Source organism: Scyliorhinus canicula, chromosome 10 (genome assembly GCF_902713615.1).
Source record: "Scyliorhinus canicula chromosome 10, sScyCan1.1, whole genome shotgun sequence".
Lineage (NCBI taxonomy): Eukaryota > Metazoa > Chordata > Chondrichthyes > Carcharhiniformes > Scyliorhinidae > Scyliorhinus > Scyliorhinus canicula.
This window is the reverse complement of record NC_052155.1, coordinates 59,296,310-59,311,550: the sequence shown is the minus strand read 5'-3', so window position 1 is coordinate 59,311,550 and position 15,241 is coordinate 59,296,310. Positions and strand designations below refer to the sequence as shown.

Here is a 15,241-nt window from a genome sequence, read left to right as displayed (position 1 = left end):
GGAAAAACATCTCCTCCCATGTCCTCACCATTTGTCAAAGGATCAGGACAATGTGAGCCTCATGAGTAAGTATTCACACTCAGAATGAAATGGATGGTTGAATTGAGAGGGAAAGAAAAGCTGGTGTTCATGTGTTCCCATGATGGAAGGCATTTGTTCAAGAGGATAATCACTGCTGCTCATCACACTCCTCCCGGAATCTGGTGGCTATGAGGGCCTCCTGTGCATGCTTGCCTTGTTAGGCCTATGCTATGGCCTTTTCCCCTGAAGTCTCAGCTTCCTCCACCTCACCACTCTCATTCCCTTGGGGTTCCCCTCATCGGAGGAGATTTGCAGCTCTTCCATCTCGCATCCGGCAGCTCCTCCACCCTTTGCATCACCAGGTTATGACGCATGCTTCAAACCTTGATGATCCTTGAAACTCTCCAGGGAGTGTACTGCAGTGAACTACCAGATCTGTCCAGGCATCGAAATTGCATCTTTAACATGCTATGGTGTGCTGCACCAATATTCAGGTAGCAGTATGAGCATCATTGTAGCTTCTCTTTTGTATCATTAACCATGCCTTTTAACCTGAGTAGCCAACCTAGATACTGTGTTGTGTCTTGAAGATGTCCAGGATCTGTGATCTACTCAAGATTTGTTTGTTATTTACAGCACAGAAGGAGGTCATTTGGCTCATTGTGTACGCACCAGCTCCCAAAAGAGCTACCCAGCTGGTCCCATTCTCCAGCCCTATTTCTGTGCCGTCTAAATTAATCCCTTTCAAATATGTATCCAGCTCTTTTGAAACCTCCTATGGAATCCACCTCCACCACTCTCCCAGGCAACGCATTCCAAATCCAAACAACTCTCTGAGTAAAGAAGGTTCTCCTCATCTCACTCCTACCATTTTTGCTGGCCATCTTGAAATTGTGACCCCTGGTCACTGACATACCAACTAGTGGAAATAGAATATCCTTCTTTACACTGTCAAAATGTTCATAGTTTTGGACACTTCAATAAGGTCATCTCTTGATCTTCTCTGCAACAAGGAGAAGAATCCCAGTTTCCAATCTTTCCTTGTATCTAAAATTATTCATTCCTGGTATCATTCTAGTTAATCTTCTCTGCACCCTCTCTAGTGCTTTAAAATCCTTCCTTACATAAAGTTGCCCAGAACTGAGCACAATATTCCAAATGCGGTTTGGCCAATGATTTATAGAGGTGTAACATCACTTGCTTGCTTTTATACTCTATGCCTATATTTATAAACCCAAGGATCCTATAAGCCTTCTTATCAACTGTTTAAACTTGCCTGGCCACCAATTCCTGGTAGGAATTGTGGACACTTCTGGAATACCTCGAGCAAACCTGCAGGATTTATTTGCTGCGGTCACAGGCCAGCTGCACATTCAGTAAATGCAAACCTATTGTATTGATGTATTGGAGTGCCTGCTGCCTGGGAGATCTGATAGCCACGTTAGAACACCCTGCCTTCATGGGAAAATTTTAATTGCTGCAAATTCCAGTACTGTGGTATTCTCGCTTCCTTGCTCTCCTCCAAAATGCATGTAATTATGGGTCTTGACAAAGAGAGCATCTGTTACCTCCTGGATGTAGTTAAGCATGGAAACCCGAGAGATCCCAGAGATATCCTCAATTGAGCCCTGGAAAGAGCCCCTGGCATGAAGGTTCAGGGCAGCAGTAACTTTCAGAGTCTCTGACAATGGATGTCCTCCCAGTCCCCATAGCATCATATCCTGGAGAAGGTGGCAGATGTGAGCCAGTAGGTCCCACGACATTCCGAAGTATCGGCAACACTGTCTCTCATCTACAAGAAAGACATTCCTGTCCTGTACACCCTTATTCTTGCAAGGCACCTACGCACAACATTTCTGTGAGCCTCATCCTCTGTGTGTGGAGGAGCCCTAATGCCCCTTTCCCATTGAGGTGAAGCTCCTTCCTTTGGTGAGCCTGGTGCTGCCATTGTCATCTTTTCCTCCTTCTTTCCTGCCTGTATGCAATTATGTAGGCAGCAATAAATCCAGCCTCCATCTCCCTGATGGTTTCCTCTCTGCAAAATCAATGGGAAAAAAAGACAAGGGTCAGCATGAGCCTCCAAAGGTCCTATTTCTATCCATTACTAATAATCACTATACATTCAGGGGCTTGGTTATGGTGCAGCTAAATGTCCATCCCTTGGATTCTACTCAGTGCAGGATACGTTTCAAGGTAATCCTTCCCCCTCCTCATTAGATGAGGAAACTAAACTCTTTGGCTCTAAATATTTAGGCAGGAACTGAGATTAATGTGAAGGGTGTGTGTGGGGGTGGGAGGGTTGGAGGTGGTTGATGGTGGTAGATGACTGGTTGAGGCTTCTTAAGTATGAACTTATCAGCAGAAATATTTTAACCTGAGGCTTGACCAATCACCCAATTACTCCTGTCTTGCTTCTTGCTCTGGGAAATTTTGAAACTGTGATCAAGGGGTTAATACCAGCCGATTGATTAGTGCCATCAATAAGTATTAATCTAGCTGGTGTGCCTTTTGTTTGTTTCCTGATTCCGGCATTGTGAATGAAGGGTACATAGCCTATCTCAGCTGTGCATCTCTCCTCATTGGGAATACTCATATCTGTTGGATAGCCCTTACTCGCTTCCCCAGTGAAATGCACCAATCATCCAACAGAGTTTATCCTTATCTACATTTTTTGCTACTCAATTGTTTCATGTTGGGAGGTGGTGGTGCTGACGTCTCAACACAAGACCATAATGGCCCCTCCCTATGTGAGTGTGGAACTCCCTCCCAACGTCCTGGTGGAGCATTGTGTTGCAATTTCCCTCACTCCAAGACCCCTCAATCCTCCCACTCTAATCTTTGATCTCATTGTGACTCCAGATGTGCCAATGACTGGGTGAACTTTGCACTTCTCCAACTTGAGGCCTTTGGCACAATGCAAAATATAAACCCACACACTTATCCTCCCACTTTGAATTCCCCCTCACTACCTATTCCCCAACCATGGGTTGCAGGTGCATCCTTGGACTGAGTATGCCATCTGTGGCCCATGAGCATGCCCCTCTCCTACCACCAGACTGACACGTGAGATGTTATGTCCATCTCTGCGGACAACATAGAACATAGAACATAGAACAGTACAGCACAGAACAGGCCCTTCGGCCCTCAATGTTGTGCCGAGCCATGATCACCCTACTCAAACCCACGTATCCACCCTATACCCGTAACCCAACAACCTCCCCCCCCCTTAACCTTACTTTTATTAGGACACTACGGGCAATTTAGCATGGCCAATCCACCTAACCCGCACATCTTTGGACTGTGGGAGGAAACCGGAGCACCCGGAGGAAACCCACGCACACAGGGGGAGGACGTGCAGACTCCACACAGACAGTGACCCAACCGGGAATCGAACCCGGGACCCTGGAGCTGTGAAGCATTTATGCTAACCACCATGCTACCCTGCTGCCCAATTGTGACATCTGGTCACAATTGACTAGACCAGCGTTTTTCAAACTTTTTTTTCCCAGGATCCACTTTTACCAACCGGCCGACCTTCAGGATGCACACTGGCTGACCTTCGGGACCCACGCTGGCCAACCTTCAAGGCCACCATTTTAGCTTACCTTTAATGCGACATGTGAGCCTGCTTGGTCCTCCCGATCTCACTTGCTTTGTCATGATATGTTATATTTCTGCTAAGGGCTGATAATTTAAGTTCTTACTGCATCCTTTGAAAATAAAATCTTTATTAGTGTCACTGCAATGAAGTTACTGTGGGGCAGCACGGTAGCATTGTGGATAGCACAATTGCTTCACAGCTCCAGGGACCCAGGTTCGATTCCAGCTTGGGTCACTGTCTGTGTCCCCTCCCCGTGTGTGCGTGGGTTTCCTCCGGGTGCTCCGGTTTCCTCCCACAGTCTAGAGATGTGCAGGTTAGGTGGATTGGCCATGACAAATTGCCATTAGTGTCCAAAATTGCCCTCAGTGTTGGGTGGGGTTACTGGGTTATGGGGATAGGGTGGAGGTGTTAACCTTGGGTAGGGTGCTCTTTCCAAGAGCCGGTGCAAACCCGATGGGCCGAATGGCCTCCTTCTGCACTGTAAATTCTATGAAATAAAATCACCTAGTCGTCACACTGCAGCGTCTGTTCGGGCACACTGAGGGAGAATTCAGAATGTCCAATTCACCTAACAAGCATGTCTTTCGGGACTTGTGGGAGGAAACCGGAGTACCCGGAGGAAATGCATACGCAGATACGGGGAGAACGGGCAGACTCCACAAAGACAAAGACCCGAGCCAGGAATCGAACCCGGGCCCCTGGCGCTGTGAAGCAACAGTGCTAATCACAGAGCTACCGTGCCACCCTGCATCAAGAAGATTGTCTTCTAACTCACCATGCTTCGTCTTCAAATGCCTTTGAAGTTTTGAGGGTTTTTAAACTTTCCTTGCTCGTCCTTTCTTGCATATGACACACATGGGTTTTGCATCCTGATTTGCATTGGCACAAGTAACAAAGATGTGGAGTTGCCGGCGTTGGACTGGGGTGAGCACACTAAGAGGTCTTACAAAACCAGGTTAAAGTCCAACCGGTTTGTTTCAAATTACTAGCTTTCGGAGCACTCACCTGAGGAAGGAGCAGTGCTCCGAATGCTAGTGATTTGAAACAAATCTGCTGGTCTTTAACCTGTTGTAAGACTTCTTCCAAGTAACAAAGCCATACCTCAAGAAATCATCTTTATACTGCTTTGTTTCAAATTTCAGTTTCTTCTAGTGGGCTGTTCCCCAGAGGCCCAGGAGCTCTGTATACAGCTCACACAACACTGCTATTCCTGCCATGGACTCTCCTGTGCAGCTCTGCCCAGCAGATTCAGTTGTGAGATTCTGGCCTATTTGTGTCTCTAACTCTCTCTTCCTTATCACAAAATGATCCACCTTCAGTTCTTCACAGTCCTGTTACCTTGCTTGCTCGCAGCTTGAAAATGGAGGAATCTTTCCTCCACGAATGTGTGGCAAAACATGCACATACAGAGTTAATGTACAGATGTTCGTGTATGTGCTGAGTGGATGACCTGCTCTCTGCCGCCGCTTCTGGCAGGAAGACTGCATTGTTTGCATTTAAAACCCGGTTGCAGCCCGCATTTTCTTCTTTTTTTCCCGTTTTCATTAGGAATGACAAAAATTACAACTTGAGAAGGATCCAGAATTAGACACACTGATTGCAACTCAGAAACTGGGCGCTTCTTTTTGGAAACTATTAAAAATTGTTAATTGGACCAATGAAAGAATGGCTATCGGTATTAACGTGTCAACTGTATTCTTCAATCCCAGGTTTCTCTGAAGAATCAAGCTTCATTATCTCAAATGTACAGTCAGTGAAATTCTAGAATTTCTATCTTGGCTCTTGGACTCTCTGCATCTGGACCAGTTTTCCAAATCCACCTCGATCATAATCTGTCCTATATTCAAGTACCTGACCACCAGATTTCCCTCGCCCAAACCGTCACCCTTTTTTGAAGCCAGTATCCCATCTGTTCTGATGATTCGATCATCTAAGCATGTTCCATTAATAAATTTCATGGACATTTCAGCATCACTACCTGTACAATATTCCACAAAACAATATCTTGATTTTATCCAAACCAATGATGATTCGCTTAACATTACCGCTTTTTGAGAAGAGTTCATAGATCTGTTCCTCAGTAGTGTAAAACAACAGATTCCCAACATAGAGAGTACAGCTGCAACTCAGTAATTTGTCATGCTCATATCGGCTTCCCTGAAAGTGCTGGTCTCGGTATTGGCTCAGCTCCACATGGGAGTCACTGTTGAGGGCGTTCAGCACCATAGATGTAGCGCCTGAGAGGAGAGGAGAGCCGCGGTGCTCAACAAATGGAGCAAGAAACCAGTCTCTCGTGGCCAACATTCTCAACTTAAAAGCCAGTCGTAGCCGACATTCGGGAAGGCTGCGACTGATCACTCCAGGACCCTCTCGACAGCCACCCACGGGTGGATCGCGACCTGCCGTTTGAAAAGCCCTGGGCTAGATTGCCATGACCTTCCCCTTTCTGAACTGGGACAAGGTGTGTCTTAGCAAGATAAGCAATGTAAGGTGTTGAACGTCTTCAGATCGCCGTAGTCCCATTCCAGCCCCAAGTTGCAGATGTAATTCAGTTAGAGACTCTCTTTCCCCAATCAGACACACAAGATGTCCTCCCCATTGTCCTCGTGCACAGACCCCACACCATTACAGGCATGTGTGTAAATCCTATCTTTCCCACCCTTTACCTCCAGTGCTGGTCTCACCCTGTCGTCACTTGCCATGCCTGTGGCCAATTATTCCATTCACAAGTCAGGGCCTCACCCTGCAGCAGACTCAAAAGCACTCCACTTTGCTGCTGGCATGTTAGGTGGAGCCTTTTGCAGATTAACCTCCTCAAAAGCGATGTGATATTGGCAGTGAAGCCTTGCCCTGAATCCGAGATGCCATGAGGTGCAAGGTAGGTAAACTAACCTTAAAGTCCCAAGCAAAGTGCATGTTGTCAGGTGTACATCGTTTCTGTATCGTTGTGAAACACATCGGCCTAATTGCACACAATCGTGCCCTACTGATCCAGCATGAGGGATAGTTCCGGCAAGCACCCCTATTAATGAGTATGCATGGCATTAAAATTTATTCGAAACACGGTCCCAACATTGGATAGTGGGAAATGGGAACTGCCATTGTCAGTTTCATGGCACTACCATCAACAACGTTATGATACTGATTTTCGCACTCATGATATCTCACACTCATGAAGCGAGATTCACTGTTTCCTGACGCCAATTTCGTAATCAGCAATCGGGCAGAGAATCCCTTTTGACACCGAAATCAGGAGTGCTGCCTGTTTGACGCAGGTTTTGTATGTTTCACCGCCTCCAAAATAGCACCATTGTGTCGCATGCCGCACGCCATTGGGATGGCCTTAGCTCATCACCTGAAGGACATCCCCCGATGCTCCGCCCCCGATGGGCTGAGTTCCCGACTGCGCGGTTGATGTGTGGTCTCAGCGGTCGGGAACCTGGCGTGGCGGCTGCGGACTGTGTCCAGCGCCGCCACAGTAGGGTGGGAGCCGTGCTGCTGGCCAGGGGGGCTTCCGTGAAGGCTGGTGGGGGGGTGATCAGGGGGGCACTAACTGGAATGTCGGGTCCGCACACGGCCGGCGCCATGTTTTACGGCACAGCCGCTGGAGGTCGTCAGCGTGCGCATGCGTGACCACGGACCCAGCCATTTTCCAGCTGTTTATATCATGTGAGCCGGGGGTTTTACACGGCATAGCTGCTAACCCCACCCCAATCGCAGGATCGGTGAGGGGCAGCACTGATTTTTTTGACGTAAGATGCCACAGATCCTCCGCACTTAGTCTCAAAAACTGTGAATCCAGCCCACGATATTTTCCGCTCCTGACAATCACGGTCAGGAGCAGAAAAGCCTGGCCTTCGATGAAATTACAAAATAATTATTTCCCAGCTATAAAAGCAGTTATTTTGGGAGTCAAATCTGACCATCGCCCTTTTGAGAAATATATTAGTCACACTTATTTTGTATTTAATTTTGAGATCTTATTCACCTTAACATAAGTAGTTTCTTTAGTGACATTGATAGCTGTACAGTAAGCTTGTTTTGAGCTAAACTGTTGAACCGAATTCTTCCAATATTAGGTGAGCTTCCTCAGGTTAGAGCTGCACTTTCTTGCAGCCAGGATGGCCAAACTGCAGCTTGTGACCAGCATGTGGTTCTTTTAAACATAGGGTGCGACTCAATAGGCAGCTGGGTTGGTCATTGCTTGATTTGCAACCTTGCCATTTTATAAAGTCCTCCCCTGAGTTTTTTGGGGGTCACCAGAAAAGGTTACAAGGCTAATTTCTCGACATAGGATGGTTGAGTTATGAGCAAACAGGGGCTGTTCAAAAATGGCCATGTTCAGCTTGACCAGAGAACTCTGGCAAGTGTTTCCTGACAATCTGACGAAGGGACCACATGACCCATGTGATGAGGACCCATTTTTGAGCGGCCTTGCTAGTAAAGGTTGGTGGAATTGCGGATAGCGATGAGGACCGTCAGAGGATACAGCAGGATTTAGATCATTTGGAGACTTGGGCGGAGAGATGGCAGATGGAGTTTAATCCGAACAAATGTGAGGTAATGCATTTTGGAACGTCTAATGCAGGTAGGGAATATACAGTGAATGGTAGAACTCTAAAGAGTATTGAAAGTCAGAGAGATCTAGGTGTACAGGTCCACAGGTCACTGAAAGGGGCAACACAGGCGGAGAAGGTAGTCAAGAAGGCATACGGCATGCTTGCCTTCATTGGCCGGGGCATTGAGTATAAGAATTGGCAAGTCATGTTGCAGCTGTATAGAACCTTAGTTAGGCCACACTTGGAGTGTTCAATTCTGGTCGCCACACTACCAGAATGATGTGGAGGATTTAGAGAAGGTTCAGAAGAGATTTACCAGGATGTTGCCTGGTATGGAGAGCATTAGCTATGAGGAGCGGTTGAATAAACTCGGTTTGTTCTCACTGGAACGATGGAGGTTGAGGGGCAACCTGATAGAGGTCTACAAAATTAGGAGGGGCATAGACAGAGTGGATCGTCAGAGGCTTTTCCCCAGGGTAGAGGGGTCAATTACTAGGGGGCATAGGTTTAAGGTGCGAGGGGCAAGGTTTAGAGGAGATGTACGAGGCAAGTTTTTTACACAGAACGTAGTGGGTGCCTGGAACTCGCTGCCGGAGGAGGTGGTGGAAGCAGGGACGATAGTGACATTTAAGGGGCATCTTGATAAATATATGAATAGGATGGGAATAGAGGTATACGGACTCAGGAAGTGTAGAAGATTGTAGTTTAGTCGGGCAGCATGGTCAGCACCGGCTTGGAGGGCCGAAGGGCCTGTTCTTGTGTTGTACTTTTCTTTGTTCTTTGTTCTTTATTCAATCCGCCTTAATGCTGCCGGCCTTCTTACTTGTGACCTCTGTCCAGAAAAGGGGAAAAAACAATTTAATACAGAAGAGGAATGTAAGAATCCACTACTTTGGGACACATATATTCTGATTCAAATTTGTTCAGGAGACAGTTACATCTTTTTTCCAAATATAATCAATCCTTTTATTTTTAATCTGGACTGATTTTCCAAATTAAGGAATATTACTATTATAATAGTTTTATAAGGTTTTCTTCACAAAAGTGAGTGCAAGAACAGTAATAAAAATGTATCTGTAAAGGTTGTTTATTATCCCTGATGTTAAATACTGGCCCATGTCAGATCCCAGAGTGAAATCTGCCTTAATAGATCCTAACCCTTTTTTTTTGGAAACGTGGAGGAAAGTTAGTGAACAAATTTCACAGGAAGCTGCTCATGATTTTTTAACACAACTAATATTTATCAAACAAAAAAAGAATAACTCTATTACATCAGACACAAAGGCTTGAAAAATCTTAATAAAAACACTTCAAATTCACATTATTTTTATACCTCAGCAATATCTTTACAGATACATAAACCAGTGAAGAGTTACCACTAACGTGACACAAAGGCACTTGGGGTGGACACAGTTGCAAACTGTTTCCTTCCAGTAACTTCCTGAGCATTCACTTGATGCTTCTCACCCAACTCGCATCTCTCTTCCCAAGGCACCCAGAAAACCACACTCTAATCTCACCATTTCTTCAACTGGAGAGCAAACAAATGAATTCCCCATTCTCGGTCTCCCAGTAGCATCTCTGCTAAACTGATCACCTTCTTGAGTCCTGTAATTGATTATTCTGTTAACTACTGTCCCAGCGAGCTTAAAAATTACGATCTTTTCTCTGACAAACACACATTTAATATTCCCTCTCTATTCCTGTGTTCATCTGTATCTATTACTGGATCAGTCCCTAGGCAACAGTAAAGCTTCCCTACTTGCCCCTTTTTAACTGCACTTGAACTTTCAACCCATTTGAACCCGTTGCTTTAGATTCAGGGTTTGTAAAACCTCATTAAAAATTCATATATGCAAACAAACCCAAAATACCGGAGCCTATCCAGGCTCCCAGGCATCAAGACTCACAAACAAGCTAAAAAAAACTGAAGCCATTTTACCTTTTTACACACAAATAAATCTATATATTTAACTTAAAAGTTGTACATTGTTCATAACAGTGATCTGTGTGTCGCGGCTGTCAAAAGTGTGAAGATTATTGTATGTAACCCTAAGGTTTAGAATGTTTGGCCAGCTCGATTATATGTAATTTGAATGCATTCAAAGATAGTTTGTTTCCAATGAGCAGTAATTAAATTAAAGTGGTGACCACCTATCTATATTGCATTAGGAAATAGCACAAATATAGCTGATATTATTTAAAATAAGATGGAACCAAATGTCACCGATTTTTAAATATATCTCAATGTATCTCATGCCTTGTGTCAATACTAAATATTTACCCTCTACTTTGTCCCAGATGAAAAGCTTTCATTCACTGATGTATTGTACTATGGCAACGAAAGCACGCTTCTGATTTTTGATACGCTGTTCTTCTGCGTTGTAGACCTAGCAGCTCAAAATTTTATTTTAGCTGCCTTTCTAACTTACGTACAACAAAAGGTGTGTGTGCATTTGTGTTCATTGTCATATGGGTATTTAAGTCATACAAACAGGAACATCAATGACAGTCCCTTTAGAAGTTATAGCTTGCACCCAATGATCATCCTATGTCATTTAATATGAGCCATGGCTCAACTGGTATGAGCCTCACTCCTGAGTTCATACCAGTGGGTCCAAGACTCACTCCAGTGACTTGAGCACAAAAATCTTGGTTGACACTCCCAGTGCAGTACTGAGAGAATGTTTCATTGTGTGCTCTTTTGGAGACGTTGTTAAACCAATGACTTGTCTTCTGTCTCAGATATTCAAAAAATATCCCATGGTATTATTTTATAAAAGAACAAGAGAGTTATCCTCGGTACCCTCCCTCAAGAGTATCAGTAAAAACAGATTTTCTGATCATTGCGATATTGCTGTTTGTGTGGGGTGGATTCTCCATTTGAGACACTAAGGGTGGATTCTCCGTTTGGGACACTAGGCGGGATCCTCCATCGAGCAACGCTGGATCGCGACATGCGATCGGGCGGAATAATGCTCATCAGCCGAAAATCGAGGCCGGCGTCAGACGCCCAACTGAATGCCATGGTCCGGTGCCCTGACAGCGGAATGAATGTGTTCCACGCCGCACGCCGGCATGAGAATGCAAATTGTACATAAACACTGTTGGCATATCATTAATGGGCCCAGCCTGGTATTCTCCAGGTCTCCCGCGATGCTCCGCCTACACCAGGCGGAAGTATCAACAGCGAGGTTCACTTGTGGTATTTAAAATCGGGAAAAGGGTGCCATGATTGCTGAAGGAGAGAGAGAGGGGTAAAACATGTTTCCAAAGGGGCAGTCGCGGGATGACAGTCCTGCTACCGGCTGCTGGAGCGTCTGCCAGGGCCAGGAGAGGCAACCAGACGCTGGGCCGTGGGATTGCGGTGTCCCACCAGGATTGGTGTGTCTAGGCACGAATCACCATTGATGCAGCCTCCAAGACAGCCATCTGATCGTCCAGCATTGCCCATGGTTGTGCAGAGCGTCACTGGCTGTCCCCACCCCGGTCACTCACACAACCTGCTGACACCCTGCTGGCGGGGCATCATGTGGCCCACCCAAGGAGGATGCTCACACTAGATCCCACAGGAGTAAACATGACAGTAACGCAGAGCGTACCACGAGCCTGGGTTGTGCCAGTGGCAGGTACCCCTTCCGGCAGGCGCAGGTGTCGGAGTCAGAGGCCCTGGTGTCAGGCACCGACGGGGCCAGGGTGCAGTGCGGAGGGCAAAGCTTCAGGAAGGCTGGGTGGGGTGAGAATTGGGGGAAGGGGTCATGCGGTGGCAGGGGCTGGAGTGCAGGCCAGGGCCACCGTGTAGCCCACCGCCCAGGTTGGGCATGGGGGAACCCACCATGCTAACATGGTCCATCTTTCACCCCCTGCAGACAATGGATTTCGGTATTCAACCAGGAAGTGTTGGCATCTGCCTGGGAGGGGCGGGGGGGGGGGGGGGGGGGGGGGGGTCAAGAGTGTGGTAAACCATAGTGTATAATATGTGTATTGTGGTAAACGGCCACTGTATTATATGTAATGTGGTAAACCACTGCCCGATGCCTCAGCCTTTCCCCCAGGCCCGGTGTAAAGCTGACTGGTCTCCATCTCTGATCCAGTTCTGGGTCAGAGGCCAGGAGGCTTTCTGTTTAGTTTATTAATGTCTCAGTTAAGTTCACTACTCGTCGTGTGTTCATTGATGGCATATCAATTTAATAAACTAAACTTCTGAGATGAATTCATCGCTCAAGCCTGATCGGCTGGAGCTGGACCCACAGGCAGCCGATGCCACTGCAACGTTCGAGCACTGGCTGAGCTGCTTCGAAGCGTACCTCAGATCCTCCACCGAAGACTTCACCGACCTCCAAAAGAAGCAGATCCTCCAGGCACGGGTGAGCCCGCAAGTCTTTCTTCTCATCAGGGACGCCCCCTCGTATACGGAGGCGATAATGCTGCTGAAGGGACAACATGTAAAGTCTCTAAACGAGGTGTATGCTGGACACCTTCTTGCCACGAGATGACAGTGCCCGGGGAAATCACGAACAGAATTCCTGCATGCCTTGCAGGTACTCTGCCGGAACTGTGACTGCCAGGCGGTATCGGCTACCCAACACGCGGAGCTGTTGATCAGGGACGCTTATGTCGCAGGCATGACATCAAACTACATCCGCCAACGATTGCTAGAAGGGGGTACACTCGGCCTCCCAGAAACAGTGCAGCTCTCAAACTCGCTGGAGGTGGCCTTCCAGAACATGGAGGCCTACACCTCTGACCATGTGGCACCCTCGTGGACCTCATGGGCGCCACCATCATCCTACCCGAATGCGGCGCAAACCTGTGCTGCGCAGCAGCCCGCCAACGCCGGAAGCCCGAAGTGCTACTTTTGCAGCCAGCTTAATCATCCCAGACAATGGTGCCCAGCACAGAATGCATCTTGCAACGGGTGTGGGAGGAACGGCCACTTTGCGAAAGCCTGCCAGGCCTGATCTCTCCCTAAAACTTCTAGGCCCAGCAGCGCTGCCTGCTGCCTGTCGGGGACGCCCCCAGCTGCCACGCCACCCACCATGTGCGACCCGTGGGCGCTGCCATCTTTGCCGCCATCTTCGATTTCGCCACCACGTGCGACCCATGGGGGCCGCCATCTTTAATGCCAACCTGTACTCCACCTGCCACGCGCGACCAATGGGGGCCGCCATCTTGGAACCACTCGGTGACTTCCCAGGAGCCCTGCTCACCCGGTCGTATGCTGGCGGCCGCTACCTCTGACCGGCCTGCTCATCACCTTCCGAAGCTCGCCTCCATTACGCTCGACCAGTCCCGGCCTCATCACCTCACAAAATCTACGATGACCGTCCAGATCAATGGGCACGAGACGGCCTGCCTTTTCGATTCTGGGAGCACAGACAGCTTTATCCACCCAGATACGGTAAGGTGCTGTTCCCTCCCAATTTTACCCATGACCCAGACAATCTGCCTTGGTTCCGGAGCACATTCAGTAGAAATCCGGGGGTACTGTGTCGCAACCCTTAATGTACAAGGCATAGAGTACACTAACTTCAAACTCTACGTCCTTCCCCATCTCTGCGCTGCCCTATTACTGGGGCTTGACTTCCAGTGCCACCTCCAAAGCCTTACTTTAAGGTTTAGTGGACCCCTGCCCCCCCTCACCGTCTGTAGCCTTGCTACAGGTCGCCCCACCCTTGCTCTTCGCTAACCTTACCCGGGATTGTAAGCCCGTTGCTACTAGGGGCAGACGATACAGTGCCCGGGACAGGGCCTTTATCAGGTTGGATGTCCAGCGACTCCTGCGAGAGGGGATAATTGAGGCTAGTAACAGCCCCTGGAGAGCCCAAGTGGTGGTCGTCAAGACTGGGGAGAAGCACCAGATGGTCATCGACTACAGTCAGACCATCAATCGGTACATGCAGCTCGATGCGTACCCCCTCCCCCGCATATCTGACATGGTCAACCAGATTGCGCAGAATCGAGTCTTCTCCACAGTTGACTTGAAGTCCGCGTACCACCAGCTCCCTATCCGCTCGGAGGACCGCAATACATTGCCTTCAAGGCAGATGGCCGCCTCTACCATTTCCTCAGGCTCCCCTTCAGCGTCACCAATGGGGTCTCGGTCTTCCAGCGAGAAATGGAACGAATGGTTGACCTGTACGGGCTGTGGACCACGTTCCCGTACTTAGATAATGTCACCATCTGCGGCCATGACCAGCAGGACCATGACGAAAACCTCCGGCACTTCCTCCACACGGCTAAACTCCTGAACCTCACCTACAATAATGAAAAATGCGTTTTCCGCACAACCCGCCCAGCCATCCTTGGCTACATTGTAGAAAACGGAGTCCTGGGGCCTGACCCCGACCGCATGTGCCCCCTCCTGGAACTCTCCCCCACTGCCCCAAGGCCCTGAAGACATGCCTGGGGTTCTTCTCCTACTATGCCCAGTGGGACCCCAATTATGCGGACAAGGCGCGTCCACTTATTAAATCCACTGTGTTCCCCTGATGGCTGAGGCCCGCCTGACCTTCAACCGCATCAAGGCAGATATTGCCAAAGCCGCGATGCATGCTGTGGACGAGTCCATTCGTTCCAGGTGCAGAGCGATGCGTCACACTTTGCTCTGGCCGCTACCCTCAACCAGGCCCATGACTTTCTTCTCCCGTACCCTCCATGCCTCCGAAACTCGACACTCCTCCGTCGAAAAGGAAGCCCAAGCCATTGTAGAAGCTGTGCGATATTGGAGGGATTACCTGGCCGGCAGGCGATTCACTCTCCTCACTGACCAACGGTCGGTTGCCTTCATGTTTAACAATACACAGCGGGGCAAAATCAAGAACGACAAGATTCTGAGGTGGAGGATCGAGTTCTCCACCTACAGCTACAATATCTTGTATCGACCTGGAAAGATCAATGATCCCCCAGATGCCCTATCCCACGGTACATGTGCCAACGCACAAGTAGACCGACTTCGGGGCCTCCACAATGACCTCTGTCACCCGGGGTCACCTGCTTTTTCACTTTATCAAGGCTCAAAACCTGCCTTACTCCAACGAGGAGGTCAGGACCGTGATCA

At 48.2% G+C, this 15,241-nt stretch overlaps 1 protein-coding gene and 1 pseudogene across 3 annotated transcripts in view; one reads left to right on the top strand and one right to left on the bottom strand.

The window, feature by feature from the left end:
* tmem67 (transmembrane protein 67) overlaps positions 1 to 15,241 on the top strand; it is a 356,662-nt gene that overhangs the window by 333,092 nt on the left and 8,329 nt on the right. For 2 of the 3 annotated variants that reach the window (XM_038809034.1, XM_038809033.1), the window contains one exon: positions 10,483 to 10,625. The exons of the other annotated variant lie outside the window; for it this stretch is intronic. In XM_038809034.1, coding sequence (XP_038664962.1) covers positions 10,483 to 10,625 — 143 coding nt within the window. The remainder of the gene's footprint in view (positions 1 to 10,482; positions 10,626 to 15,241) is intronic. 3 annotated transcript variants of the gene reach the window in all.
* LOC119972410 lies at positions 5,332 to 5,848 on the bottom strand (annotated as a pseudogene).